We start from the raw sequence: 26642 nt of genomic DNA, 5'->3' as shown, positions 1-26642 counted from the left end.
AAAAATAATAAGAAAAAGAAGCAAAAAGGAAGTAAAAAAGACAGCGAGGACGAGACGAAGCGAAGAAGAGAGCAGGCGAAGGGGATACCAGCCATCAATTCACCATGGCAGAGAGCAAGAAGGACGGGACGGCGGCGGGTGAGCCAGGGGAGAAGAAGAAGCGGGCCGAGTTGACGCCGTTTACGCGAGGCTTGATACTTGGGCGGCGCATGGCTGGGGCATCACTACGAGAGATCTCAAGGGCACTCAATATCCCAGTATCTACGGTGCAGAATACCATCATGAAGGAGAGCTCGCGGGTCGATGGGGTGTCGAAGCCGCGCTCGGGAAGGCCCAAGAAGCTGTCAGACCGTGACATCCGCATGCTCATCTCGCGCGTCCGCTCCAACCCAAGCATCTCGTACGGCGAGCTGGCCAGTGGAATGCCGGACAACATCTCGAAGTCAACCATATATCGGACCTTGAAGCAGCACGGAATAACGAACCGGCCGGTCAAGAAGATCGCTAAGAATTAGGCGGTGACCTCCGCTTAGCGTCGATCTCTATGGCAGGTGAGTCGATGATGGCATCGATTCCAAAGTTTCAGGGGCTCGTTTTTTTCTGTTGGTTTTCGCCACTATGGTTTTATTCATTCCGGGAGAAAGACGACATCAGTCTTGTTAAGATGGTTGATGATGCTGTTAGGGAGATGCTTCGGGATCGTTCTGAGCTACTTGAGTTTTGGAGTACCATTCACCAGCAGAAGCCCCCACAAAGGGGGTGCAGAATGTTGATCCAGTGTGCTTGTGGTGGTGTACCTGTATATTTTTATATGGCTACAACCAGATAAGCTCCCTTGGGATCATGTTTTATAGGGAGACTACGCTGTTGCATAAGAGGATACTGTACGGAAAGCACGCTTTGGTTCTTCGGGGGAACGGCTGGAAAGTACTACACGGTATACACACTGGCTGTGTCTATGTATATAACACCATATGCATAGGATATACCACTATATCCAGCTGCAGAAACCAATGGAATGTGCTTCTTGAGACCTATTGAATCATCGACTTTTGGGGAAATCTGGTTGAACCTCCTGAAATGCGCATCACCTGCAAACTTTCTCTGGCAGACTCTCCCTTTGCCCCTTCCATTCTACCATTTACGTCAACGACTCTGGCATAGAAACAGATTGAATCAGTGGCTTGAGAGGATCCATGGTTCTGGTGTCTGTCAGACGACTCTCCCTATGACGGGGTTGAAACCCCCTATATATAAGTCCCTTTTTTTTCGAAGGCATCCATCCCAGTCTTCTTTCCTTTCCTTAACGACCTGAAAAAATACGCCGTCTACAGCTCCTACTTCCACCTGTCCAGAGATATACAAGGTTGCTGTGTTCATCTCGAAAACATCGGTGCATATACCAGAATGGCTGGCCGTCATTTCCAGATCTACGTCGACCCAGGCTGCCAGCCTGGCAACGACTCCCCTCAACGACCTGTGTCTCTCCCCAGTAGACCTACGCCCGCCGTAGCATACAACTGGGACGATCCTTCAGAATATCAAGTCCCGGAAGTTGCTCCAGGGCGGAATTTTGCAGTACGTAGACTCCGTCACTCGGGCCTTCCTCCCTGCTGAAGACAGACATGGTAACGCATTTTCATATAGGAGCGGTTAGTTAGGAGTGCCGAGATGTCGATCCAGCAGCACGTAAGTACTGCATTCCACCTGCTAGCAAGCGTCTTCAGGTATTTGATTCGATATCCCTAACTGCCCAAACACAGGAGCGCGACGTAGCCATTTTCCGCGTGCTCTGTCCGACAGAGATCTACTATATCGGGACCATGCTTCTGAAAATCGTCCAGAAGCTGCACTTGTTGGAGGACGAGCCCGTGCCTCTCCACGCGCTGATAAGTGAGGCCGAGGAAACCAAATTCGACGAGCTCAACGACTATCCCGTGCCTGTGCGCTACTGGGGGTCGATCCGGGGCATAAGAGACGTAAGTACCTGTCTGTCTTTTATCTCTTATTTATGTTACTATACTAGCCGGAACTTGACTAACGGCTGCATTGCATATCTAGTACTTCCGCGAGGAAGAGCCTGACGCCCGGTTCCCCGACACTGCTGCTCATTTTGCGACGCTGCTTCTCCGGCCAGACAAGCGGTACCTTCGCCTGAGATGGAGCGGCGCCTTCGAGCTCGCATACGGCAGATCCGTCCTCGAAATGGCCACTACCTGGCAGAAGGAACTACCAAATCTGTTGCAAATACCGAGCGACGACTGGATGTTTGGACCTAATCTTTGATATCTTCTTTATCTTCTTTTTTGGGGCGGTTATTTATGCATTTGGATGGCGCATCTTGATACCATTTACATTTTGATATTGATGTTTTATCATACCATGTACAACTACAGGATCTTATACTTCAATCAAGCATCTTTCTCGTTCATCTAATACTCTCCCAGACTCCATTTGCAGCTGTATCCAAGCGCCGTCCGAGCTGCCGTCCCGATATCCAGTAAATAGTTAAAGATAAGCCGCCGCCATGCAGCATCGGAGGCTTAACCACCTAAGCTGTGTAACTAAAAGCACCGAGTGGCTGCAGACAGGCCTGCTTGCGAGTTGCATACTTTAATGCCGAGTTACACACATGCATGCATAGTTATAGTTAGTAGTTACATGCTTGTCTATGTATCTCCCTGCTGGTATCTCGCGGCATCTGTACTGCGCATCCATGAGCCAGGGAGGCAGCCCCTTGTCCGTCAAAACGGCGCCAGTAAGCTCTCCCCATGCGGCACGTCGACGATGCAATGGCCTCCATGGCTGCGTCCAAAGCGGCCTCTGCTCCTCCTGGCCCGACAAGCGAAGGATGAGGATCTCGCCAGCCCGTCTCGTCGTTGTGTCCAGCGATGCTCGGGTCGCGGCGATGAAACCGCGAAGCAAGGAAGCATCCCAGCCAGCAAGTTCTGGCCGGAGCAGGATAACGAGCTGGCTGCTCTCTCGTAGACGGCCAAGTTGGCCGGTCATGCAGCTGTCGATGTATCTGTTCGCCCAGGACTCCGTATAGCTGTGTATATTTAACCAGCCGAAGTGACCTTGAGCTGACCAAGAGCGACAACCTGCTGGCGACAAGGTTGAGAAGACCCGGATCTTGGAAGAGTCCCGTAACATCTTCTTGTCTTCTTGCCGTCTTCTATATAACCTGTCTTCCGGCTCCGTCTGCTTGTCGGCCTGATATACATAAAGACTCCGTACCTGGGCAGCCAGCGAGTTAGTGTGAGACTGCGGTGTCTCTGATTGTCGCCCCCTTCTTCGCCTTCGCACAACTTCGGCATTTTGATACAGACAGACAGCCAGACGCCGGGTCAGCCAGATGAGACGCAGAGCTTAGAACTGCCTGGTACAGGGCCCTCGAGAGACGTCTGCAGGCCCGCCTTCGCCGAATCATCTAGATACACACTGAACATATATTTATTTAACAGCCGAAGAAAGAAAAGAAAAGAAAACATGGCGATTGTGACTGAGACGGAGGTCAGCCACAGCACCGCAGCAGCGCTCACAGAAACGACCAACGCCGGCCTGAACGGACGCGGGAACTCGCTGCAGGAGAAGCAGAAGCAGAATCAGCATCAGAATGGCCATCAGAACGGTCCTCATCACCATCCAGGCCGAAAACTGCGCAGCAAGTACCGCCATGTCGCAGCGTATCACTCGGAGGTGAAGCCATCCTGCCTGAGCCGCGAGACGGAAAAGACACCCAGCTTCCTGGGCTTCCGGAACCTGATGGTCATCGTGCTGATCGTGATGAACCTGCGCCTGGTGGTCGAGAACTTCATGAAGTACGGCGTCCTCATCTGCATCCGCTGCCACGACTACCGCAAGCAGGACCTGGTGCTGGGCGCCGTCCTCTACGCCCTTGTACCCTGCCACCTGCTCGTGGCGTATCTCATCGAGCTGTCTGCCGCGCAGCAGGTGAAGGGCGCAATTGGCCGCGTCAAGAGAGACGAGGCGGCGTCGTGTACGAGCAAGGAGCTGACGGCGCTGCAGACGACGTGGGCGTACGTTGCGTTTGCGCATGCCGTGAACGCCAGCCTGTGTCTGCTGGTGACTACGTATGTGGTCTACTACTACATCCACCACCCGGGCATCGGGACGGTGTGCCAGATGCATGCCATCATTGTCTGGCTGAAGAACTGCTCGTATGCGTTTACCAACCGGGATCTTCGACATGCGGTGCTCAACCCGTCGCCGGACAACAGGCTGCCGGAGATATACAAGTCCTGCCCTTACCCGCATAACGTCACGATATCCAACCTGTCGTACTTCTGGCTGGCGCCTACGTTGGTGTACCAGCCCGTATACCCGCGGACAGCGCGTGTGCGGTGGTCGTTTGTAGCCAAGCGGGTGCTGGAGCTCGTTGGGCTGGGTGTGTTTATATGGATCATCTCAGCGCAGTATGCGGCTCCTGTGCTGCGTAACTCGCTGGACAAGGTCGCCATGCTGGACTGGGTGTCTATTCTCGAACGGATGATGAAGCTGTCGACCATCTCGCTGGTGATCTGGCTCGCGGGATTCTTCGCCCTGTTCCAGTCCTTCCTGAACGCTCTGGCGGAGGTGCTGCGGTTCGGAGACCGTGAGTTCTATAGCGAGTGGTGGAACAGTCCCAGCGTAGGCTCGTACTGGCGCTCCTGGAACCGGCCTGTCTACCATTTCATGAAACGACATATCTTCTCGCCCTTGGTCGGCCGCGGATGGAGCCCGTTCGCAGCCAGTCTAGTCGTCTTCACTTTCTCTGCTGTCTTGCACGAGGTGCTCGTCGGCATTCCCACGCACAACATCATCGGTAAGTCGTGTCTCTCTGTTCGTTTATTTAACGTTATGGGAGGTACTGATTGTTAATGTATAGGTGTCGCTTTTGCCGGAATGATGCTGCAGCTCCCTCTGATAGCTGCCACGCTTCCGCTGGAGAAGATGAACGGTCAGACAGGGAAGATAATAGGCAACTGCGTCTTCTGGCTCAGCTTCTGCCTTGTCGGCCAGCCGCTGGGAGCATTGCTGTATTTCTTCGCCTGGCAGGCCAAGTACGGCAGTGTCAGCAAGCAGGCCTTGTCCCCGAGTCCATAGAGGTTCTTCGTCTTCTTCTTCTCTGCCGTCGCTCGTCAACTGTAGGTCGGTTAACTGCAATATTACATTCTGCTTCTCTTCTCGCCATCTGCCATCTATCGCTAGAAGTTACCGTCGATCTGTCCTCAAGTAAATAAACAAAACACTTCGCGGCATCCCTGCTTCGTCCGCGCTTTCGTCCGAGGATTCGGCTGCAAGAACTGCACCGGCTCGGTTGGTCTAATCGCCCCGTATTCCGTGTCAAGGGCCAGTCGACGGATGAGCTCGAAGCTTCCATGTCGTACGCTCTGCAGCCTGAAGGATGATCTGTAGATCGGGGGTAGAGCTGTATAAATATCTAGATCTCTCGTAGTGTTTTGTAGCTGTTAATTCTCCATCTTCCCCGTTGCGTCATAGTCGAACCAGAATAACACTTGGTCAACACAAGAATAACACATCTACAACTACACAACAACCACCACGGCTAAATCTCTATAGTCAAATCTCTAGTCAAGTCTACGGTCAATTGATTCAAGATGATGATCCCAGTCCCAGACGGTTACGGGTGAGTTAGCTGCCAACATCTCAGGACGAGCACAGCTAACGTCTGCCACCAGCAACATCATCGCCGTCGCCCTCGGTGCCATTCCAGTGCTCGGCTTCGTCCACGGTATAATCACTAGCACCAAGCGCAAAGCAGCTGGCATCCCTTATCCTCACAGCTACGCCTCCATCGAACAATGCAAGGCCGACGTGAGTTATCTCCCCTGAATACTTCCGCCTAGTTTAGTCCAATGCTAACGAGTTGACTCCGTAACTACAGCCGAAAGCCGATGCCTTCAACTGCGCCCAGCGAGCCCACACGAACTTCCTTGAGAACGCACCACAGACGATGCTGCTCACCCTCATTGCTGGACTCAAGTATCCTGCCGCCACGACCTTGATCGGAGCTACCTGGGTGGTGATGCGTGTGCTCTTCTTGTACGGATACGTGTACTCTGGCCAGGCTGCGGGTGCCGGAAGGAAGTATGGAGGAGGCTTCTGGTTCGCTCAGATGGCGCTCTGGGGAATGACGGTATTTGGAGTTGCGTTGCCCATGATGCGGACTCCTGCTTCGCCTTTCTAGCTTACGGCTTATGTATGATACTTGCTTTGCTTTCTTTCTTTCTAGTTAATATGGGGTAAAATGGACATTCTAGTGCTTCTACTCATGAACTTTTTTTTCATTTTTGAGATATGCGTTGGAGGTATGCGTTCCATCCAGCAGCTTGGTACTGTTTTATAGCTTCCACCGGGTCAGGAGCAGCATATATACCCCTTCCTGAGATGATGAAGTCTGCTCCTCTCCCCACAGCCGACTCGGGAGTCTGATACTGCTGACCCAGCTTGTCACCCTTTGAAGCAAGATTGACACCCGTCGTGAACAGCACAAAGTCTTCATCTGCCTTGCGCTCTGTCTCTGTCTGGATATCGCTTAGGGACCGCGTAGCCACGAACCCCATGACGAACCCAGCATGCTTCCTAGCCATCTCGACAGATAGCTTGGTGTACTCGCCCGTCGCCATTGAGCCCTTGGAAGTCATCTCGGCGAGGATCAACAGACCCCTCTCGCCCGCGGGGTAAGGAAATTCGGCGGAAGAAGATACCTGCGCCAGGGCGTCGACGATGTCTGACCCTGCTAGCACGGCACAGTTGACGATATGCGCCCATTCAGAGATACGTAGGCTGCCGCCATGGTACTGCATCTGGACGGTGTGGCCTATATCGACGAATTTTCTGTCCTCGAAGATAAGGAAGTTGTGTTTCTGTGCGGCGGCCTTGAGACCATCGACTGTCTGCGGGGAGAAATCAGTGATGATGTCGATGTGTGTCTTGAGCACGACCATGTGTGGTCCGAGGCCTATCTTGTGCTTTATGTCAGGTTTTCTTTTTTTTTCTTGTTATTGTCGTAGGCAATGGAAGTGTCGAGACTCACGCTCGGCCAGGTCTAGCAGTGCGCTGGTGGTGGTGACATCTGCAGAGACGACCACGTTGGACTGCTTCTGCTCTGCTATCTCGAACAGCCGCCGTACAAGCGGGTTCGCGTGCGCCTTTGCGCGGTCCCCGTACGAGGCTTGGGACCTTGACGCCATGGTGTCTTTGTCTTCGTCTCTGTGATGTCTCGTGAAGTAGATGTTGAGTAGATGTTTAGATGTCCCGCAGCAAAAGAAAGACTTACTAAGAAGCGCGAAAATGTAGTCTATATAACCACCGCCAAGCCTTATGACATTGTTTATTGGTGAAATTGAATTAAAGCTGAGCTTAAAAAATGTTTTAATTGGTCAATTCATCAATAAATAACGTGACCTCCATAGACTCTATATGACTAAGCCATCCTTATCCCCGCAGGCTATCTCAAGATACAAACATCGCATCAAATAAATCTTCCTTTAGCTGGAAGAAAACAAGCAGAAAATATTCAGATCGGTGATATCAATATGTTTAGACATAATGCTGTCGTCGGCTGGCAAATGTTATGAGCTTAGTAATACCATTATGATCAACCCAGCGCTTCTCCTCACAACGAAAATGGCCTTGTGGTCTAGTGGTATGATTCTCGCTTTGGGTCACCGAAGTTGCGAGAGGCCCCGCGTTCGAGTCGCGGCAGGGCCCCATTTCTTTTTCTTTTTTCTTTTTTTATTCTATTCCCTCTATATGCTCGCTCTTGGTAACTGCTATGGACTTTTTCAGTCAATAATACTTTTCATACTGTGGGAGAAGTAGTAGTGCGGGTGGTAATACTAGTTATGTACCTGGCTGTATAACTACATTGTAGAGAAACTATCAACGATTGCCTACTTGGTTATCCTAAAACAATCATGACTCTGGCATTCAGCTGGCGCGGAAGCCCAAGTAACTGAAAATGCTCCAAGAGATCGGTGAGCTTGACTTCTAGAATGCTAGGTATCATGAAGCACCGGCGCTGAAAAGGGATAATTAAAATGCTGGGAGGAGGGAGGAAGCCTGTGGGATTAACTGGGCTGTCCGTTCGTACAGCCCTGGACGAGTGTTTGGAGAGCATGTAGAAACTGGCGACCGTATAACCTATAACCTGCTATACTGTCTGGGTATATACGGAGCACAGCACACAAATCACAAGGTCGATGGATCAGAAGATACCATCTTCAGGATAGGAAGGATGATAACGATGACCAGCCAGCCATTATCCAATACTCGTTCATAATGATGGATATAAAAATTTAACTAGTAGCAAAGACAGGTAAACGAGGTTTAATATTATGTTACTACGCCTCACACCGGCCAAAATTGTCACAGCGACATTGATTGAATGATGGACAACTATTTATATTGTAAGCATAGCTGGTCAGCCCAATGAAAGAAGGGGGAAAAAGCAAACAGCAATTAGCAACAGAATGGTACTTACTAGACAGGTTCCATTCCGAAAACCACATGCCAGACTTTCTCCATCACCCAGCCTACCCCAAAGCTGTCGGTGGTTCTTGTCCCAGCTACCCAGCTCAACATCCTCTCATAGTCTGCTTTGGGCCTTTTCAAGACCTGTTTCCGCGACACTACAAACTGCGCACAGCATACTCCGCCAATATGTTCTGGAACACTTTCGTAAGGGACTTGGAATAGGTACATGTAGATGTCCGCTAGATATAACCGAACATCCTTGTGACGGGCATCTTGTAGGGAGGGATGTCGTGGATTTGCACTGGTAGGGCAGCCGGTGTCTAGGGAGCAGCGTAGATTGACGTAACCTTGAGCATCAGCAGCCTGGTACCGGAAATTATACAACACTTCACTGGTTTTGCTGCCAAAGAAATTCGTTGTGCCATTGGTCCTCGTCGGCATGGATGAATACTAGATAGTCCGGTAGGCTTTCGTAGTATTCAACAATGAAAGTTAGGTAGGCGACAGCCTCGCGACCCTGGATTTCACGACCTGGCGCAGAGTACGGGATTAAGAAGCCTTTTTCAGGTGTTGATTCGGTTGTGTAGATAAAAGGCGTATAATCTGGACTGTGGCACATGGGATAGGTAGGTAAGCGGATGGAAATTGTAATCGCCGCACGGATTTGAATTTGGCTCTCACAACTGCATGCAGAACACTTCGAGCCATCGTATGTCTTCCTTTCTTGTTTTTGCTAATATCAAGGCTTTGTGGACATTAGTTGCGTTACGAGGGAAAGTGAAAGAATATAGAGGTTCCGTCTCTAGATATCACAACACTATTAGACTCTTCCAGGCGGCAAAATATCTGTATGGGAGAAGCATTACCGATCGGCGGCTGAGCCGGCTTCCTGAATTGCAGGTAGTACAATGTAAAACTAAGAGCAACTAAGGTACAGACCACCAAGGCGGACTGGACACGTTTCGACGGCCAAAACATTCGTGACATTTTGTGCGATAGGCAGTAATAACGGTAATAAGCACTCCATCTTATATAGGTACTGGAGGCCGTATCTCAGCCTCATAAGCTGTCTAAGCTCAATCTCAGTGCATATATGTCGCACATACGGGTCCGGCGTAGAAATTGGAAGCCAAGGAGCAAACGTCATTCTCGCACACGCGTACTCTGTACTCTGGCCCTGCCGGAGGAAAAAAATGATCTGCAGCTTGACAATACCCACTGCAAACACGATGCAGCTCATCAACAACACGGAGCCGGCAGTTGTGGGAGGTAATCATCACGTCAATCTCAACCATGCCCCGTAACTTATGAAGTACGGATCACACGGAAGGGAGATTAATTTCTCATAAGGGTTTCGATGCATGACAAGAGAACGATCCATAGAGCTGGGAACCTGTTGAGCTCCTGTTTTTGCAAGGGTTCATCCGTTTTGAAGCGAGTTCTGTTGCTTTGCCGAGCGCTCAGCAACCTGCAGATGGCGCAGCGCTAAGCACAGTAACTAATTACCGCTAAACGCGATTTTGTCTCATCAAGGTTGCCAGTAGTTTTCGATTGTGTTAACACGGCAGACTCTCTCGATTTGTGACGCGCAAGATGGTGAGTGTTGAAAAAGATCAACTCGTTAACATTAACATTTTTAACATTCGTAGATCCGGCAAGTCCCGAGAGTTTGGCGCTGGCTGAACCTAAACGCAGCCTTAGCAGTTGGCCAGTTAGTTAACTAGTTAACTGGTTACACAGCTCATTTCCCATGGCCCGATATACCCTAGTATGGCCGTCGAAGTGATACAGATATGTATCTCTAAGGAATAGCAAGGCTAAGGCACGTAAGTCTTAAACTAGGCATAAAGATGAGTTTAATGAAAAAGAGAAAGCGCGTTGTGTACTTCATGAATATACTCCGATAAAATCAAGGCTAGTAAAACGAGCTAGGAGTCGGTTTCTATAGTAGCTACAAGCTTGCCATTGACAAGGAAGAGTAAAGCAACGATCCGTATTTCTATACTTGAAGAGGAGCACAACACACAAAATTCGATGTTGAAAAGAAAGAAAAGAAAAGGAAGAAATAGGACCCTTCTAGATTCTATTGGTTGCTCGTTTCGCTAGGGTGGTCGCTGGCGCCGGCGAACACCATTCTTTGATATTATTGATGAGTTCAATAATCGAGAAGTTATTGAACTCGACCCCCTATGGTCGGTAGGTAACCCACTTATTGATTCGAGGTTCGTTATTCGTTAATGATATGCTGCGTCTCCCAAACTCGTAGACGAGGAACCAGAGAATGAGGGGCATGAAGAATAGGGCTTTTTAATAGGCACCTGTAAAGATATAACCCCCTAAGATTGCAACCATAGCAATAAACGAGTAGATGAATCTTGAATACGCCCATAAACGCCTTGTCTAAACTTTAAATTAATTAGTTGTGATATAAAAGTTTGCAAGATATTATTACTTACAGTACCATAGAGCTCCATATATAGAGTATTTCCAAGGTCTTTATTCTCGAATATTAATTCAGTTTGCGCCTTACTATATAAGTAGAGGTTTACCCTGGCTCCTTTAAAATAGATAGGAAATCGTTCGGCATATGCGTCGCCGGTGGTAGCTCCTCCAATATAGCGGAGCAGTCTTTTACAAAAGATATCACTTCTTCATTAGTGGCTTCGGGTTTCGGATATTCAGGGCGTACTTATACCCAGGAAGGTAATAGATTAGCAGAGTTACTTTGAAAGTCGTGAGACGGAGAAACGAGACTTACCGTGTCGTCTTTGGTCAGCCATCGTATCTGCTGTATGGACGTCGAGAGAAGACACGAGACGTTCAACATCTTATGAGCTCAGATGTATGGACACTTTTACGTGACTATAACCAACTACCTAGGTGCCTAGTTAACTCCTTAGCATAGAACATATGACGCCACTAGTTACCTAGATACATGGCAATATTTAGGCTTACCTTGTTGTAACCCAACCGAATGCAGAAGTAGAAGTGGGTTTTTGCAGTGGGCTCTGTGAGGCTTGCCCACTGGGCACAGCCGAGCCAGAGATGGAGAAAACCATAGAGATGAACTAAGAGACAAACGGTGGTTAAGCGTGTGTGTAACTATGTCTATGCCGTGCTTGAGGTCGAAGAAATACTGACCTTAGAGTAATGATAAATACTCATATAGCCAATATCTGTGCCACAAAGTTGGTAGTGTCTCCGCGGGGCAACTTTTCCCTTTAGAATATAAAAAGCAAGGAGGATGTTTCTTCTCGGGATACATCTCGATAGTGGGCTGAAGGGTATTTTCTGGCGTTTGTTTGTTGCTGGATGTCAAGGTTGTATTCCCTGCCTGGAATCCAGCAACTGTTAACTACTGCCTCGTACATCCCACTTGCCAGGGTTGGGACGTATGAGCAGCGAGGAAAGTGCCAAAGGATGTCATCTCTTCTCTAGAAGGACAGATAGTAATAATGAAGATGGAGATGTTGGAGATTGAAGCGTTTAAATACCCCAAAGACGTCGAGGTTGAGTGAAGTCGGAGTCGAGTGAAGTCAGTTGCAGTGACATAACGAGCAGTGAAGTAGTTACTTATGGTGAAGCAGCCTTGGGGTGAAGCAGCTTTGCAGTGACAGAGGGCCATAGTCACTAACAGGTACCTAGGTACCTAGGTAGGTAGTTAGCTAACTGACCAACTATGCTAACCCTGAATCATTCGATCGATATTTCGAAGGTAACTGCGCGAGAAAGTTCGCCAAACAGATAGTCGCTGGCCATGCTATCAAGTTTGACGACTTTATATCCCGTATTGAGAGCACTGTGAACAGTTTTTTTGTCAACGAAGTCTTTGACATAAAAAGGGGCCTGGATGCTCCTATATTCCCCATTCCTCATTTCTCATTCAAATTCCCCATTCATATTCTTCTCTTTCAAGGGAAGAAGAACCCCAGTCCTTCAGAATAGCTATCCATGGCCGCCATCTGGACTACTTTCGAGAGAACTGGAGTTACTGTCCCCCGAACTAGCTGTTCGTTAGATATCTCAACCTCGAGATACCAATCTTCAGTGTCATCTATTCCTAAAGATGAATATCTTCAACTTTCCGGAAATACCATATATATTGGTTTACACCGGCTGGATCGTGCTGCATCAACCGGAGCCCTTTAAGTCTGGCTGGAACCGTCATGGCTAGACCGTCAGCCCCGATGTGCCTCCAATTTCGGTCTACTATATGAACAGCCTTATATGGCAACCATTTGCCTTGGAGTATATGTGGACAATGGCACTAAAAAGCTATCGTTGTTAGCTATGATGGTGACTGCCCATTATTACCAGTCCCAAAAACCAGTTCTTATTATTCTTGGGCTGAATTGTGGGCTGCTTAAAGTTGGAGGAGAAACTGACGGCTATGAACGCGTCCCTGGACGTATTATCTGGAAGCGGAGCCTAAAGAAATATCAAAGATATAACTTCACCCTGCCGACCCGGCCACTGGTGTGGGCTCACTCTAGCCCCAGCCCTAACCTAACCAAAGCATCAAAAAATGCACCATCATTAAAAAGCGGCCTCCGCTCGATGATATGGGGCTTGATAGGTCTATACAGACGCTTATGACGGCACTAAGGGCATCTATAATAAGGATCTAAGCCCCTGGCGAGCCATTTCGCCTGCCCGGAGCGACTCTGTTGGTCGCTGGATCAGTCCCTTTAGGCAATATCTATCCCTAACAGTAGGGACTATGCATCATATACCCTTCGGTCGTACTATCAGTCTAGTCCCAGACATCTCAGCATTTATAAGTACCACATTTTATCAAGGCAGACTTATCAATAGGCCAGGTATAGTACGCGGGGATATGGCCTCGTTCTCAGGATATATGGTGCGGACATTCCGGACTTCCCCAGGAGCCTCTTTTTCATGTCAGTTTCCAATACAGTTTGGAAACGGAAAGCTGGGTCGTCCTTATTCAACCCGCATTACACTTGTGCTGCTACCAAACTTATAACTACTAGGGCTCGTGAGAAGCAATCACGCTCAAGAAGAAATTCTTGTCTTGACGTACCATAGCGAGGAACTTCACGCCCTAAGGTAATTGATCAACCATCATCTAGGATTCAAGAAAATCCTTATCCAAACTGTTGATTCATCACAAAGGAACGAGAAGAGTATTGTCATGATTTCAATAACGCGACCCGGCAGAGATCATGGGGCTTGGGTTTGTTGCAGATATTCAGCAGCAGTATGTGGTTTTGTGAAGCCACACGAATGAAGTACCGATTCTCCAATAGAGACAACGTCCCAATATCTTCGTTTCTTGTTCCTAAAGTCAATCTATTGAGAGAAGCGGGTATCACATTTGATGATGATATTGTTCACCATATCTATGATAGTCTTGAGCCTCAACTGCAAACCTCTCGCCCCATCGACAACGATTATAATGACTATACAGTTGAAGATTTGAGCCGAGCGAGAGATGGACTTGTGGGCCAAGCCCTCCATATGTTGGGGGGATGCCCAACACGATCATATAATACCAAAGACCGTCAATGCATCACTCCCGGTGTCATTAAGCATTGTTATACCGAGTGTGAGAGTGAGCAAGTTACTGATTTAAAGGCTGCAAGGGCGTAGAAGATAACTCCGTCATAGCAGTGGGAATAGTAGCCTGTGCAGAGAGCTGGTGCAAATTTCCCTAGTCGAAAAGAAGTTAATCACGCTGAGGAACCGCCCGAGATTGACGAGATATACCTCTGTCCAAAAGGTACGCAAGGGTCAAGTTGTCTAAGAGAGACAGTTTTTCCGTCTTGGGTATATGTAAATCTCCCAGTGAGTTTTTTCTCGCTGTATAAGTTAATTGTAGCCCGAAGATTGGCCTTCTGTTCCTCAGTAGTCTCTGCGCTATCGATCATAGCCTGCAGCTCCGCAATACGGCCTCCCACATCAAACGGGATTGGGATGGGATATACCGGGAGAGGATTGAAAGGTCTGGAAGACTTATTGCGAGAAGAAGAAAATAATAATGAAGCCAGTAGTTAACGAAGCTGGAGAAATGGAAGCGGGCAAATATACCGAAGACGAAAGTGGTTGAAGTGACGTAGTGGAAGACGCGAAGGAGTTGGCGTTGAAGCGGAAAAGAGTTGGTTGGAGAACTATATCGCCACTGGTCATCGCATATTGTTGAGCCACAAGGGACAAAAAGGTCCAACGCCCCAAGAATACCCTGAGTAATGAGTGCGAGTCGTAGCCAAAGTGGAATATCCCAACACATATGGACAATATGGCGGTCTAATTATTGTTCTGACACGTTACTCTCACTATATAAGCACGTAGGGAAGGTAGAAAGACTTTATTACTAAGGAGAATAAGGCTATATTATTGGCTAATAATAGCGCCTTAACTTACTAAGCTACTCTCTCTGTATTTGTTTATCTTCCCAAAGCACCTTTCCCCTTAGGGACACTTTTTTCTCTCTTCTCTTACTCTACTATGGAGTATAGAGTAGTAATAAGTAAAAGAGTGTAAAAAAATAGTGTAAGAGAGAGTATAGGGTAGAGTATAGGGGAGAGTGTAAGGCCAAAGATTATTTGGTTATCCACCTCAATCCAATAGATATTAAAGACTGAAGTATGAACTGAACTAAAACCTTTGAAGGTGTCATTATAAGATACTGGGGAAAATGTATAATTATGGATCAGGGCTGTAGATTAACCGGTTAAAGGTGTCTAGATAGAATGTAGCTGTGTCTGACTACCCTGCTAATACAGGCTGGGGATAAAATCAACAAATGCTGAACCGTCCACTCTAATAGGCAACCAACAAAAAGGTATGAAAAGTATAGAAACATGAAAACGTCTTACATCTATGCGTTGAGCTGGGACGGAAGGGATGGAGGGCAAGGAGAAGGCATACCCTTATAATCAAATATTCCAACAGGTTGCTGGCCAGTTGGGCTGGGATACAAGGCCAAAATGCAGGATATCAATAACGGGATCGTGAGAAAGTGATAGGCGGACAAAACATAGGAGACTGGCCCCGTTGGCGTGGGACGTCGAGATGAGATACGTAGCGTCGTTTAAAAATCATTTGAGCCGTGTCAGATAGATCGAGTTATTCGTAATTTAGTGACCGTTGGAGCCATTGGAGCCATTGGAGGTTTTGGTAGTCTTGCGGACTACGGCGTCCATGGCCTCTGCGACGTACTTCAGATTGCTGGTGTTCACTATAAGAAAGGGTCATCAGTTTAGTCACTTATAACTTAGTTAGTGGTGAGAAGAGTAACTTACGCCCTGCGATGGAAATACGACCAGAGTCAAGCAGGTAGATGTGGTATTCACGAAGGAGGCGGACCTGTTCCTTGGTAAGGCCGGTGTACGAGAACATGCCAATCTGGTTGATGATGTGTTCCCATGTTCCCGGGGTCTGGAGTCTCTGCAGCTCATCGTACAGAGCACGACGCATAGACTTGATTCTGCTGCTCATGGTGATGAGATCTTCCTTCCACATCTCGACGAGAGCCGGGTCGCTCAAGATCTTTGCGGCAAGTCGTGGTCCTACATTGGTTTAGTTAGTGTCACTGCATGAAAATGTTAGAAAGCAAGTTATGTATCCAGGCACAACATACCGTACGATGGTGGCGTAGAGATCTCGCCACGCTGAAGCTCAACAACCTGAGATCTGGCGCGGATGGTTGTCTCTGCATTGCGGCAGACAAGGTGGAAAGCGCCCGTTCGCTGGCCGTAGAGACCCAGGTTCTTGCTGAAGCTCTGGGCAACGCAGAGTTCCATGCCACGCTTGGCAAATTCGCGGATTGGCCAGGCATCGTTGTCGAGATCTCCGGAAGCAAAACCTTGGTAGGCCGAGTCGAAGAATGGGAATAAACTTCTGCTCTCGCACAGGTCGGCGATCCGTAGCCACTGAGCACGGGTCGGGTCAATTCCGGTAGGGTTGTGAGCGCAGGCGTGGAGAAGGACGACGTCACCGGCAACAGCATGGCCTTCGAGCTCCTTCATCATTCCCTCGAAGTTAAGTGATCGTGTGGGCTCGTGGTAGTAAGGGTACGTCTTCACCTGGATGGGACTGCCGGAGGTTCCGCTCGAAACGAGATTCCAGATCAAATGGTGATTGGCCCACGTTGGGTCTGAGATCCAGATGGTGCGCTTTGCATTGGGGTTGGATAGCTTTGGGAGGTGGTCTGCTAGAAAACGGGCTCCAATGTGGTTTGCTCCGGTTCCTGAGATGGTTTGAAGACTGGCAATCCGTTCTTTTGGGACGCTCGACTCGCCCGTTCCGAAGACGAGATCTCTGGCCATATTGTAGAAGGGTGCATATCCTGGGATGGGCAGGTATTCATGATCGAAAGTTGGGTCATCGAGGAGTAATTGCTCAGCCTGTAACATGTTAGTGACTCCTGTATCAGTAGGAAAGAGCGTAGGAGTATCTTACCTTCTTGACTGCCGGTAGCCTCCAACTCTTTGCCTCGTTGTCTCGGTACACACCAGCGCCCAAGCTGACTTTGTCCGGATGAGTGTCAGCGGCGAAATCGCCCATCAGAGCGAAGACTTCATCTGCTGGTGCTGTATCCAGCTTGCAAAAGAGACTCTCTGGCTGTAAGGGTGCCATCGTTTCGCCTTCTTTTTCTCCTTTCTTTGGTTCTTGCGTCTAGGTATCCGAGATTGTTCCTGATATGGTCGAGTACTAACCCTGGTACTATTTTCCAGTGCAGTGGGCAGTGACGTATTTATGCTCGATCTCTTACAGGACAGAAGAAATGATATCTCTTTCGTTCCAGCAACCCGTCGAGAAAAAGCCCGAGTCAAGTGTATTCATATAAGTACCATCCGCCGATAGAGTTTTGCAGAAGCTAAAACCGGGCTTTTCAATTCGTATCTTTTCTTCTTCCTTCTGCGTCTTTGCTTTTTCACCCTTTTCAACGTCAGAAAGTCAAAGGGTTTCCGGGATCAGTCCCATCCCCTGTTGTGGCGGCTGGCTGGCTCCCTTTTTTTTTACTTGCGATGGTCTTTTGCCTATCTCCTTGTGCTCTCCACCACCTCCTCACCACGAGGCGCAACCTTGGAAGGATGACGGCGACCAACGCCCAGCGGTATAAAGTAATCTGGTAAAATATGCGCGGACAAGCGGATACCCACGGCTGGTGCAATACTTATATGGAGTAACGAGCTAGTACTTCTGTCTTCTTCTGCAGTTTGGGAGCAAGCCGTTAGCACACTCTGCATGGAGTACGGAGTATCCGCTGACTGAATGCTGGATGATGATAGACAGCAAATACGAGGGAAATTCAACTTGTCTTTGACTGAAATACCTCTTGCCTCTGGCTCTGCGGTATTTCTACTAGCCTATTTCCCTCTTCACTCTCTCTGCTTCATCCCAGCGAATGAGTGCTCTGTGGCTGTTCCTTGAACCCGGAATTTGCTCCCCGGGGATGTTTCTTTGCTGGACGTTCTTTTTTCTTTTTCTGCTTTGGGAAATAGCCGGTAAGCGGCTTACATAAGGAGCACTCGCTGAACCGAGGCGAATTTATTGCTTATATAAGGAATAAGTCAGCATGCGCTTATTCGCTTAGATAAGCTTGCCCCTTTTCTGTTTGTCGGACTTCGACTTCACTTTCGCCGACTTTTCCATCTAGAAACGGAATCAAGATGAGACAAATAACAAGCTGATGCCTGCTTATCAGAGCCATGGGCTCCTTAATTGCGCCATCTCTGCCTGGCGGCTCATGCGCTGTCCTCGGAGCTGGAGTGGAGTGGATTGGCCATTGCTAGACAGACTGCTGCCTGGATAAGACCCCTGTCGAAGGAGAAAGGAGATAAAGAAACGACAGAAACCAGAATATAAAAGCACTCCATTCTCTTCTAAGCCGTGGATACCAACAGGATTTAATGGCTCGACGACTCACTTCGTCTTTTGTTAAAGGCTTACGTGCTCCTCTCAGCGCTCGTTATTCGACAATGTCCCCTGCCCTAAAGCTCCCAGGTTTTGGTATCCCTCTGAATCAAGCTGGGAAATGGAGAGCATCTCTAGGCGATGGATTTGTAACCAATACGGAATACAATAGATCCAAGAACTTCAGACATAAGTTATTCGACAATGCACTAGACAAAAATGATATCTATGGCGCCTATGCATTGTGAGAGCTCCTATTGCTGAAGCCATTTGGGTAATGGTTAGCTAATATTTTTCCTTGTATACGGAGTAGCATGCCCCTGCTTACAACGAGGGAACATACAATGATTCACGTCATGAATGATATCACTGACAAACCCGGCTGGGAAGACAAGGTAATATGCCTTTTTTTTTTCATTCCTTGAGTTACTTCTGGTGACTCGACTGAATAGCTTTTATTTACTAGGTCTTTGACATGAATATCACCGCCAAATGGAGGCGAGAGCTTCTAGAAGATGATACCCTAGATATAACAGAGAAAATGGTTGACTGGATCATTGATGAACTTCAGTACAAATCAAAGCCATATAAAACTGACGGCATTATCTCTGCGCTTGCCTCTGGTGTCATGAAATCCGACACCCTTATTCCCTCATCTCTTCAAGAATCACTGAAAGCATCAGTTGCTCGTCTCGAGAATGTACCTGAAGCGCAAAAGGACTATCATCCTTACACAGATAATCAGGTACTGGATCTGGTCCATCCTTCACTTTTCCCATTGGTTTATGGCAAATCACGGATCGTCAAAGATGGCATTCTCAACATTCATGATGGCATCACTAAATCTGGGACTGGAGAAATAATTCCTATCCCTTCTATGCCAGAAACCGGGGCTCCCGGCGAAGGCCGCCGGGAAACTCACCCTTCTATGGGAAAGATGGATCGCCCTTTCAGTGACAAGTTTCAGTGGCTCCCATGCGATGTAGCATTCCGGCCGATGGATGATCCGACAAATGCTTCGCGCGAGCCCATCGATTCAAGCATTTGCACCATCACCAGTTATATAAATAACTTGCATCCTGAGGCACACAAGGAATTGTATGCAGTTCTTGAGCAAATCATTACATGCACAATCCCTTTGTGGAATGAGACATTATCCCGTAGCAAAAATTGGCCAGATTATAGGCGGATTGAATACACTGCCTGCACCTACGACCCGGATCCAAACGACATCCCAGAAGAAGATCGGCCTCAACAACTTCCTGATGAAAATGAGGATGACTACTGGCAGCGGCTCGAGGAGTGGGAATGGGAAATTCGCAAGGTAGTAAAGCCTGAGCCGGGGAAATTCGTCCCCGAGGAGGAGGTAAATGTCCATGATGATGGCAAAAAACCACTAGGAGAGCGAGAGGCCATCAATCTTCAGAGGGACTACGGGAAAACAGGCCTGCAAATCATTGTGAAGCTGGCGAACATTTATCTTACGCCTGAAAACAATAAGTATGCGGGGGGTTCATGGCATGTTGAGGGCCAATTGGTATGTATTTCGTGATATAATCTTCTCATGCTCCTTGCAAAAGTATAATAACCCCGCTCTATAGAACGAACACATCTGTGCTTCAGCGCTATTCTACTACGACAGCGTCAACATAACCGAGAGCCGCCTTGAATTCCGTCAAATGGCCAACTTTTACGATATTGATGATATCTCCTACGAGCAAGACCATCGTGAGTGGCTGAAAGTAGTGTTTGGAGTCGAGGATGAGTACTGCACTGCCCAAGAGATTGGTAGTGTACTCTGCAAAGAAGGACGTCTCATCACATTCCTAAACACATTACAACATCGTGTCCGCCCTTTCGAGCTGGAAGATCCTACCAAACCAGGCCACCGAAAGATCCTTGCGATGTTTCTTGTGGACCCAAACATTCGCATCATCTCTACGGCAAATGTACCTGCGCAAAGAGAAGACTGGTGGAAGGAACAGGTACCGTTGGACAGGGCTCTGGGAAAACTTCCAATGGAGCTTTTTGATGAGGTTGTTTCTCATCTGGATAACTTTCCGATGACTATGAAAGAGGCGAAAGGACTGCGCCTCGAGCTGATGGAAGAAAGGAAAACTGTTATTTCTGACCACAACAATGAATTCACGTCTCATGGCTTCGGACTATGTGAGCACTAGCCGGCATCTATGTTTTGCTACTATCTACAATATTAGTTTATAGCTTATATTGTCCATCATTATATCAGGGTCAGTTAATGTACTAAGAACGACGGCTAGTGTCCTCCTATAACAGGTTAATACTGCGCCAAGTCTATAACTATCAAATTCCTGTTGCCTTGCTTGGCTAAAGTTTCCTGAACATATCTACAACATCTTGGTTGATGTGTTGGGGCATCGCCAACTACCTACTTCTCCAGTGATGATCCTGCCAGCCCATCACTAAATACCCGACCCCAGACTTATGCCCTAGCCCTAAGCCCTAGCCGCTTCTAACCACTGAGATCCCTTTTGCCTGTCGCGGACTAGCGCCGGCAAACCCCGCTGAAAAAAGTTATCCGCCTGTAGCCGAGGTTGGTCACCTGCCTTTTTAGTGGACACCAGCAGCCTCAATATCAACTTCGACAAGAATCAATCGATACCTGTGAGATGTTTTTGAGGCATGATGTTATGGGCACGCTACCTTGAAGAGTTTATAAACGCGGATGATGGAAATAATAATGGTGCTTAATCTTTCCACCAATAGGTATGTATACATATGGATGTTGGTTTTGATTCTGGCTGCTGCAACAATGTGCATATGGATGCACAAGGGATTTCCTTTTCTCTGGAATCTCGCCAATTGGCTAATGCTTACTTTTTATACACTGAGCTGAGATTAAACAACGAAGCTATGACAGCGCCCTTCCATCCCTGATGCAGGAGATGACCAGGGTGTGGATTCAGGTCCAACCGCCCCCTCAATCATCCTCCAAAGCATACTCCGTAGACATGTTGAGATATGCCACAGCTACCAACAAAACACCGTCTCGCATAAAAACCACTAGCTTCTTTTTCCCCTCACTTCTCGAGGCAACGTGTGACGCAGGGCTTGCATATACGCAGACTCCGGTCCCTGGTCAGAAGCTCAATTCTGGGGCCGCAAATGGGTCATCTGCTGGATCCTCCACCCAACGATATTCCATCCTCTTTGCGACATCTTGTGCAAATTCCCTGCCATAAATCATCCCGATAAAGGCAAGCATGGCGTCTGTACCCGCGCTGATACCGGAGGATGTCCATATATTTCCATCGATCACCCATCTGGCGCTCCGCTGCCACTGGACGTGAGGGAACGGCCTGATCGACTCCTCGTACCGTCTCTTATTGGTCGTTGCTTTCTTCCCGTCAAGTAGGCCTGCTCCAGCGAGTACTTTTGCTCCTGTACAGATGCTAAATAAATATTTGACATCCGGGTATAACCTGCGAGTAAGCTGGACGGTTGGCTCAATGTTGGCGGGGTGATTGGTACCCAGGCCACCCGGAACGATGAGAACATCGATGTCTGTAGGTGGATCATCGTAGCTGTGTGTAGGAACCACACTTTCAGAGAAGCCCCATCCAGGCTTTAGGTTGACTGTGGGAAGTGGTGGTGGCTTTGTGCTCACTGGGCTCAATGTTGGCCCAATGATAGAGAGCTTGATGCCGTTGTTGAGAGAAGTGATGTTGAGAGCATCAAGAGGGCCGAAGACATCGAGGGCCTGGAAGCCTTCGAACAGAATAATGGCGTAGTGTTTGAGATCTACTACAGTATTAGTATTTTGCCGGGTAGACAGTAATATCCATGCCTCTTAGTATCTAAGCTTGTACAGCCTGGCCGGTAAAGGGTAAATACCTGTAGAATTGGCCGCCATCATGCTCTATACTTCCTACACCTTGTAAATCAGCAAATGTTGACTCCGGCTAGAACGTATACCGGTTTTCCGTCGTATAAAGAGCAGTTTAGCCAGTTGGATTGAGCAGTACTCATCCAGAGAACGTCGCAATCTGGACGATCAAGAGGCGAGGAATGGCTTACCGGTCTCTGAGTAGTTTTCTTGAAGATTTGAATCCTGTCTTATTGTCCAAGCCGTCCGTCTTTTATATATTTAATCCTCGTTGTGGAATGTGTAAATGAGATCAAGAGTGAAACCGCATCTTCGTACTTGCACTAGCGGGGTGACTCAAGGTGACAGCAGGCTGAAATATCACATTTACTAAATCTATCAAAATTCATGTTTGGCATTATTAATATTGCGCTCAATTGCATATCTATGCATGAAGATAGGCCAAAAAGGTCTCGTTGGATTATACAAATACGGAATGGATAGTGTAGGATTCACGTAAAATCAACGGGAGGCAAGCCCCTTTGCGCAACAGCGCTGCTCACGCAGTTCTGCACTTTGATAACTGCATTCTTCCAGCCAGACGGTGATAGGCTAGACCTGCTTGAGGGGCTCGTGTTTCCCGTGCTATTATGACAGCTACTGTTGGAATCGTTGACGAGCCAGCCTAGCCATCGCGTTAAGTCAGTGGCTTTTGAAATATCCTTTTCCTCAAGGACGACTCGTCTCAGATACTTGGTGAGCGCTTCTACGTCTTCTTCGTACGGTTCGTCGTCTTCAAATGATGCATACCATTCACTTAAGGCCTCACGAAGTTCCGGAAGAGAAGACAGCCTTTTTGATGTAAAGGTAGGTTTCGCAGGACGCGGATCAAAGCGGAGGAGTCTCTGCTCGGGCTCTACGGGGACAGAAGCATTATTAGATCTACGCTGTTTGATCCGCGTATTCTTCTCATGCACGGAGGCAAGGTTTACGCCTCCTTGCTCTTGGATTAGAGCCTGTCTGCGCTCTTCTAGAACTTCCTGACGTATGTCTTCCGGCAAAGCGGCAAGAAATTCCGCTGAGATCTCGCTACCGGGATTCGCGGATGTTCGTGTGGAAGTATTATCCGGGGAGTTGGTGCCTCTATGGGTGAACAACGGGGGCTGAGGGAGTATGAAGCTCGACTGTGTGTGGGTAGGCCCGGTTGCCGACCTAGCAGCAGCTCTTGGTCGTCCTCGTCCGCGACCAGACCTTGGCTTTGTTGGCGTCGTAGGTTTTTTGTGAAGCGGTGATTTTGGTAAAGGTGTAGGGCTTGAAGAACCGATTACTGGTGCGTTGGCATTTTGCTTATAGTAGCCTAGAACTTCCGCCCTTACATCCTCAGGTAATGCATTCAGGGTGTCCTGATCAAGTTGCGATTCCGGAGGAAGGGCTGTTGATGCAAAAGGCGTATTCATTGAGCGTTGTGCAGAAGCTGCCGCTTTTAGCTGCTCACTGACACTCGGTCTCTCCCTTGGAGCCAATTTAGACCGAATATCGCCTGGTAGTTCTGCAAGAATTGAAGGATCTGCTTGTGTCGGTAAGATGAACTGTGTGCCTCTTGTATTCAAGGGCTTCTGAGATGTATCACTTAGCGAGTTGCTAAAGGCTAGTGACGCAGATATATGTGGGCTTGTGTTCTCCTCCTTTTTAGGACTGAGAATTTCATCGGGATCTTGAGGAATCATCTTCTCCGAGCTAGGGCTAGCCGCTTTGAACTGGAGCTGCTGCTGGCTATTTGGTTGTTCACCACCGGGGGTAGTTTTAATGGGCGTGAGCTTCGTCATTTGCACTCCCAATCCTCTCAGGTCCCCAGGTGAGAAGTTAAAGCTGCGTAGAATGGAAACTGCTTCTTTACCAATGATATCACTTGCATTGGTTGGAGTATGTAGGGCGACACTCTTATTAAAAGTGTCACATTTGCCATGCCCGAGATGTTTAGGTGGATCAGCCGGTGAATCAGCAGCCTTTCGCATTATCCTCATCGTCAGCTGTCTGCCTTTGACCCCGTTCTCCAACAGCCGACGATGTAGCTCCTCACACAAGCTCTGCACAAACTCATCCGCTTGTGTCTGGTTAACAAACCGAATTCCCCAGTTTATTTCCGCTGAAACAGACTTTCGAATTACTTGGTCCCCAACAACAGTGTTGTCGATTCCTCGTGCATACTCCCATAACTTTGCACCAGTTTTTGGACCAAGATGGCCGGTTAACCTTTCCCGGCTAAGCTGGCGGATATCTTTGACATACTTGACGCTGAGTTCTTGAAGTTTTGCCCCCAAACTGTGCGCTACACCGGGAAGATCAGTGACAGTAAATTCACCAATAAAATCAAGCACATTTTCTGGCTTTAGCTGGAACTGGCCGGCAGGTTTTGCCTTTTTCAACGCCAATTTTGCCTGTAGGATATTCTGCCCAATGCCAACAGATACATGGCAACCAGTTTTCTGCTTGATGGAATCTCGCAAGTTTTGCGCAACTGTATCTGCCTTTTCTTGTTCCCGATATGTTGATGCTTCAGACATTGCTCTTCCGTCAGAGCCACCAGCCTGAATACAAATTGCAGAAATATCAACAAGGGCCTCATCAATGCTAACACTTTGAACAATGCCATCAATGTCAAGTATTGCTTCGTAGAACTTCCTGCTAGCGTCCTCGTATGCCGGAAAGTCATAAGATAGTACTTTGAGCTCTGGGCAGAGCTCCAAGGCTCCCTTCATCCACATCCCGTTCTTAACACCGAATTTGCGTGCAGGGTAATTGCAGCTAGCTATTTCGGATCCTGGACCAGTTCCATGTGCAATTGCAACGGGTTTTTCGGCAAGCTCAGGGTGCTTTTGCAAAGAAACCGCTGCAAAAAAACTGTCAAAATCCACATGAAGAATATACCGCCTTGTTCCAGGAGGCCGTTTGACAGATGTAAGTTTTGCGGTACCACGTTCTTGGGCGATGGTTTGCAGCTGTGCTTTGAGCTCCACCTTCCAGGTTGAAAGGTGGTGAAGGCGAGACTCACGGTAGTACTGCTGGATAAAATCGGGGTTCACTACGCTGGATTGCCGGATGTGTGCTTTAGAAAGTAGTAAGGCGTTGTGTTCCTCAGAAGTTAGCTGCTTTTTCCTGTCACATTCCGGGCTCTTGTTCAGCTGCTCCGAGGTGGTCTGTTCCGACTGAGTCGAAGGAAAAAGATAATCTGAACCCGGTGTACCAGCTTCTCCAGGGGCTGTCGGAGAGGCAGCACCACAGTCATCCTGAGTCATTGCTTGAACATCAGTTACCAGCTCGTCTTCTACAGGAGGGTCTTCCGTAATGTTCGCGGTTGAGGAGGATCCGACCGTTTTCCGGGAGCCAAAAGGTGGCTCTTTGTTTAACTGAGAAGTGTACCAGCTTGAATCTGTTTGGGTCCTGTAACTTTGTGACTGGGTATTGTTTTCGGCAGAAATTCTACCGCTGATATCAAACTTCAGAACCTTTTGCGTGGTACCTTCATCAAGTAGACGATACGACTCCCACGGTAACATACGGCCAGCTTCGATACTGTCAACAATCCATGCCGGCTTTACGACACGGTATCTCCGGAACTCCTCTTTTTTTCGGGGAGTTAATGCGCTGGCAATAATGTGAGTTGCCGTTGTTTTCCCATCGAGATACTGAAGAAATCCTCCACCATGGCTCACAATCATACGGTGAAGATCGTTCAGTGACGGTTGCGTGTACCCATTTATATGTGCCACAACGCCTTCGAATATGGGTGGATTGTTTGGAGATGAAGAACGGATTTCAGCATCTAGATTTTGAAGCTTGATTTTCTTCCGCCGAAAGTAATCTCCAAAGCCTCCAAAACCAGATGCCCCATACTCTTCGCCGTCCTCTCCAACAAACTCATCTGATCCTGTTAGCCGTGTAGTATTAAAATATTTGTAGCACCTGCACTCACGGTTCTCGATCCTCTTACGCGTGGCGTTGGAGCCTGCCTCAAGTCTAGAGCCCATTGTTCGGCACTCTGTAGTTGAAAACCATATTCAAAACAACTGTACGCTGTGTTTCAAGCCCCACGATTGTCTGTTCAAGCTGTCTTTATGCTTAATATCGTCGTTGATACCTATCTATTGTCGTGATGCAACTTTTCGTACGGAGTATCTTTAATGGTTTATTGACACGAAAGAAACACGCCGAATGCACCGGTCACATGACGTATTATATAATCATGATGAGCTAACTAGCCATTGTCGGCCTAGCGCGAAAAAGCCAAAGAATTTTACTTTTTTTTTTCTTCTTTCTTTTTCGTTGCTATGTGGAAACGAGAGTTGGAGCTTTCAGAGAAAATTCTCTATCTTCATTGAGGTTTTCTTCCTGTTGCTAAGAGAACGAGCTGGGT

General features: G+C 48.1%; 13 protein-coding genes and 1 non-coding gene across 14 annotated transcripts; 7 read left to right on the top strand and 7 right to left on the bottom strand.

The window, feature by feature from the left end:
* Nucleotides 1–104: 104 nt before the first annotated feature.
* Nucleotides 105–515, top strand: MGYG_02133 (hypothetical protein; the record flags this gene model as incomplete). The annotated part of the gene is made up of 1 exon (XM_003174556.1): nucleotides 105–515. The coding sequence occupies one exon, from the start codon at nucleotides 105–107 to the stop codon at nucleotides 513–515; it is 411 nt and encodes a 136-aa protein (XP_003174604.1).
* An 892-nt stretch (nucleotides 516–1407) lies between these two features.
* On the top strand, nucleotides 1408–2286 carry MGYG_02132 (hypothetical protein; the record flags this gene model as incomplete). Its single annotated transcript, XM_003174555.1, has 4 exons — nucleotides 1408–1578; nucleotides 1648–1689; nucleotides 1764–1979; nucleotides 2062–2286. The coding sequence occupies 4 exons, from the start codon at nucleotides 1408–1410 to the stop codon at nucleotides 2284–2286; spliced, it is 654 nt and encodes a 217-aa protein (XP_003174603.1).
* A 327-nt stretch (nucleotides 2287–2613) lies between these two features.
* On the bottom strand, nucleotides 2614–3153 carry MGYG_08962 (hypothetical protein; the record flags this gene model as incomplete). The annotated part of the gene is made up of 1 exon (XM_003174554.1): nucleotides 2614–3153. The coding sequence occupies one exon, from the start codon at nucleotides 3151–3153 to the stop codon at nucleotides 2614–2616; it is 540 nt and encodes a 179-aa protein (XP_003174602.1).
* Nucleotides 3154–3489: 336 nt separating this feature from the next.
* Nucleotides 3490–5106, top strand: MGYG_02131 (diacylglycerol O-acyltransferase 1; the record flags this gene model as incomplete). Its single annotated transcript, XM_003174553.1, has 2 exons — nucleotides 3490–4825; nucleotides 4889–5106. The coding sequence occupies 2 exons, from the start codon at nucleotides 3490–3492 to the stop codon at nucleotides 5104–5106; spliced, it is 1554 nt and encodes a 517-aa protein (XP_003174601.1).
* A 515-nt stretch (nucleotides 5107–5621) lies between these two features.
* MGYG_02130 (glutation S-transferase) lies at nucleotides 5622–6211 on the top strand (the record flags this gene model as incomplete). Its single annotated transcript, XM_003174552.1, has 3 exons — nucleotides 5622–5650; nucleotides 5703–5838; nucleotides 5909–6211. The coding sequence occupies 3 exons, from the start codon at nucleotides 5622–5624 to the stop codon at nucleotides 6209–6211; spliced, it is 468 nt and encodes a 155-aa protein (XP_003174600.1).
* Nucleotides 6212–6308: 97 nt separating this feature from the next.
* On the bottom strand, nucleotides 6309–7217 carry MGYG_02129 (orotidine 5'-phosphate decarboxylase; the record flags this gene model as incomplete). Its single annotated transcript, XM_003174551.1, has 2 exons — nucleotides 6309–6985; nucleotides 7061–7217. The coding sequence occupies 2 exons, from the start codon at nucleotides 7215–7217 to the stop codon at nucleotides 6309–6311; spliced, it is 834 nt and encodes a 277-aa protein (XP_003174599.1).
* Nucleotides 7218–7655: 438 nt separating this feature from the next.
* MGYG_10523 lies at nucleotides 7656–7737 on the top strand. Its single transcript has one exon. It is a non-coding gene; the product is annotated as a tRNA-Pro (tRNA).
* Nucleotides 7738–8369: 632 nt separating this feature from the next.
* On the bottom strand, nucleotides 8370–9210 carry MGYG_02128 (hypothetical protein; the record flags this gene model as incomplete). Its single annotated transcript, XM_003174550.1, has 3 exons — nucleotides 8370–8424; nucleotides 8510–8952; nucleotides 9163–9210. 3 exons carry the CDS (start codon nucleotides 9208–9210, stop codon nucleotides 8370–8372), a joined length of 546 nt encoding a protein of 181 aa, XP_003174598.1.
* A 1599-nt stretch (nucleotides 9211–10809) lies between these two features.
* Nucleotides 10810–11282, bottom strand: MGYG_02127 (hypothetical protein; the record flags this gene model as incomplete). The annotated part of the gene is made up of 3 exons (XM_003174549.1): nucleotides 10810–10902; nucleotides 10959–11148; nucleotides 11227–11282. The coding sequence occupies 3 exons, from the start codon at nucleotides 11280–11282 to the stop codon at nucleotides 10810–10812; spliced, it is 339 nt and encodes a 112-aa protein (XP_003174597.1).
* A 2443-nt stretch (nucleotides 11283–13725) lies between these two features.
* On the top strand, nucleotides 13726–14115 carry MGYG_02126 (hypothetical protein; the record flags this gene model as incomplete). The annotated part of the gene is made up of 1 exon (XM_003174548.1): nucleotides 13726–14115. The coding sequence occupies one exon, from the start codon at nucleotides 13726–13728 to the stop codon at nucleotides 14113–14115; it is 390 nt and encodes a 129-aa protein (XP_003174596.1).
* A 1487-nt stretch (nucleotides 14116–15602) lies between these two features.
* Nucleotides 15603–17103, bottom strand: MGYG_02125 (aspartate aminotransferase; the record flags this gene model as incomplete). Its single annotated transcript, XM_003174547.1, has 4 exons — nucleotides 15603–15703; nucleotides 15768–16034; nucleotides 16106–16871; nucleotides 16927–17103. 4 exons carry the CDS (start codon nucleotides 17101–17103, stop codon nucleotides 15603–15605), a joined length of 1311 nt encoding a protein of 436 aa, XP_003174595.1.
* Nucleotides 17104–18449: 1346 nt separating this feature from the next.
* Nucleotides 18450–20564, top strand: MGYG_02124 (hypothetical protein; the record flags this gene model as incomplete). The annotated part of the gene is made up of 5 exons (XM_003174546.1): nucleotides 18450–18628; nucleotides 18698–18779; nucleotides 18851–19750; nucleotides 19790–19921; nucleotides 19986–20564. The coding sequence occupies 5 exons, from the start codon at nucleotides 18450–18452 to the stop codon at nucleotides 20562–20564; spliced, it is 1872 nt and encodes a 623-aa protein (XP_003174594.1).
* A 938-nt stretch (nucleotides 20565–21502) lies between these two features.
* On the bottom strand, nucleotides 21503–22276 carry MGYG_02123 (DJ-1/PfpI family protein; the record flags this gene model as incomplete). Its single annotated transcript, XM_003174545.1, has 2 exons — nucleotides 21503–22164; nucleotides 22258–22276. The coding sequence occupies 2 exons, from the start codon at nucleotides 22274–22276 to the stop codon at nucleotides 21503–21505; spliced, it is 681 nt and encodes a 226-aa protein (XP_003174593.1).
* Nucleotides 22277–22740: 464 nt separating this feature from the next.
* MGYG_02122 (DNA repair protein REV1) lies at nucleotides 22741–26256 on the bottom strand (the record flags this gene model as incomplete). The annotated part of the gene is made up of 2 exons (XM_003174544.1): nucleotides 22741–26150; nucleotides 26202–26256. 2 exons carry the CDS (start codon nucleotides 26254–26256, stop codon nucleotides 22741–22743), a joined length of 3465 nt encoding a protein of 1154 aa, XP_003174592.1.
* Nucleotides 26257–26642: the final 386 nt, after the last annotated feature.

This window comes from Nannizzia gypsea, genomic scaffold, assembly GCF_000150975.2.
Source record: "Nannizzia gypsea CBS 118893 supercont1.2 genomic scaffold, whole genome shotgun sequence".
NCBI classification, from domain to species: domain Eukaryota; kingdom Fungi; phylum Ascomycota; class Eurotiomycetes; order Onygenales; family Arthrodermataceae; genus Nannizzia; species Nannizzia gypsea.
The sequence above is the reverse complement of the archived record's forward strand: the minus strand, read 5'-3'. Positions and strand labels throughout refer to the sequence as shown.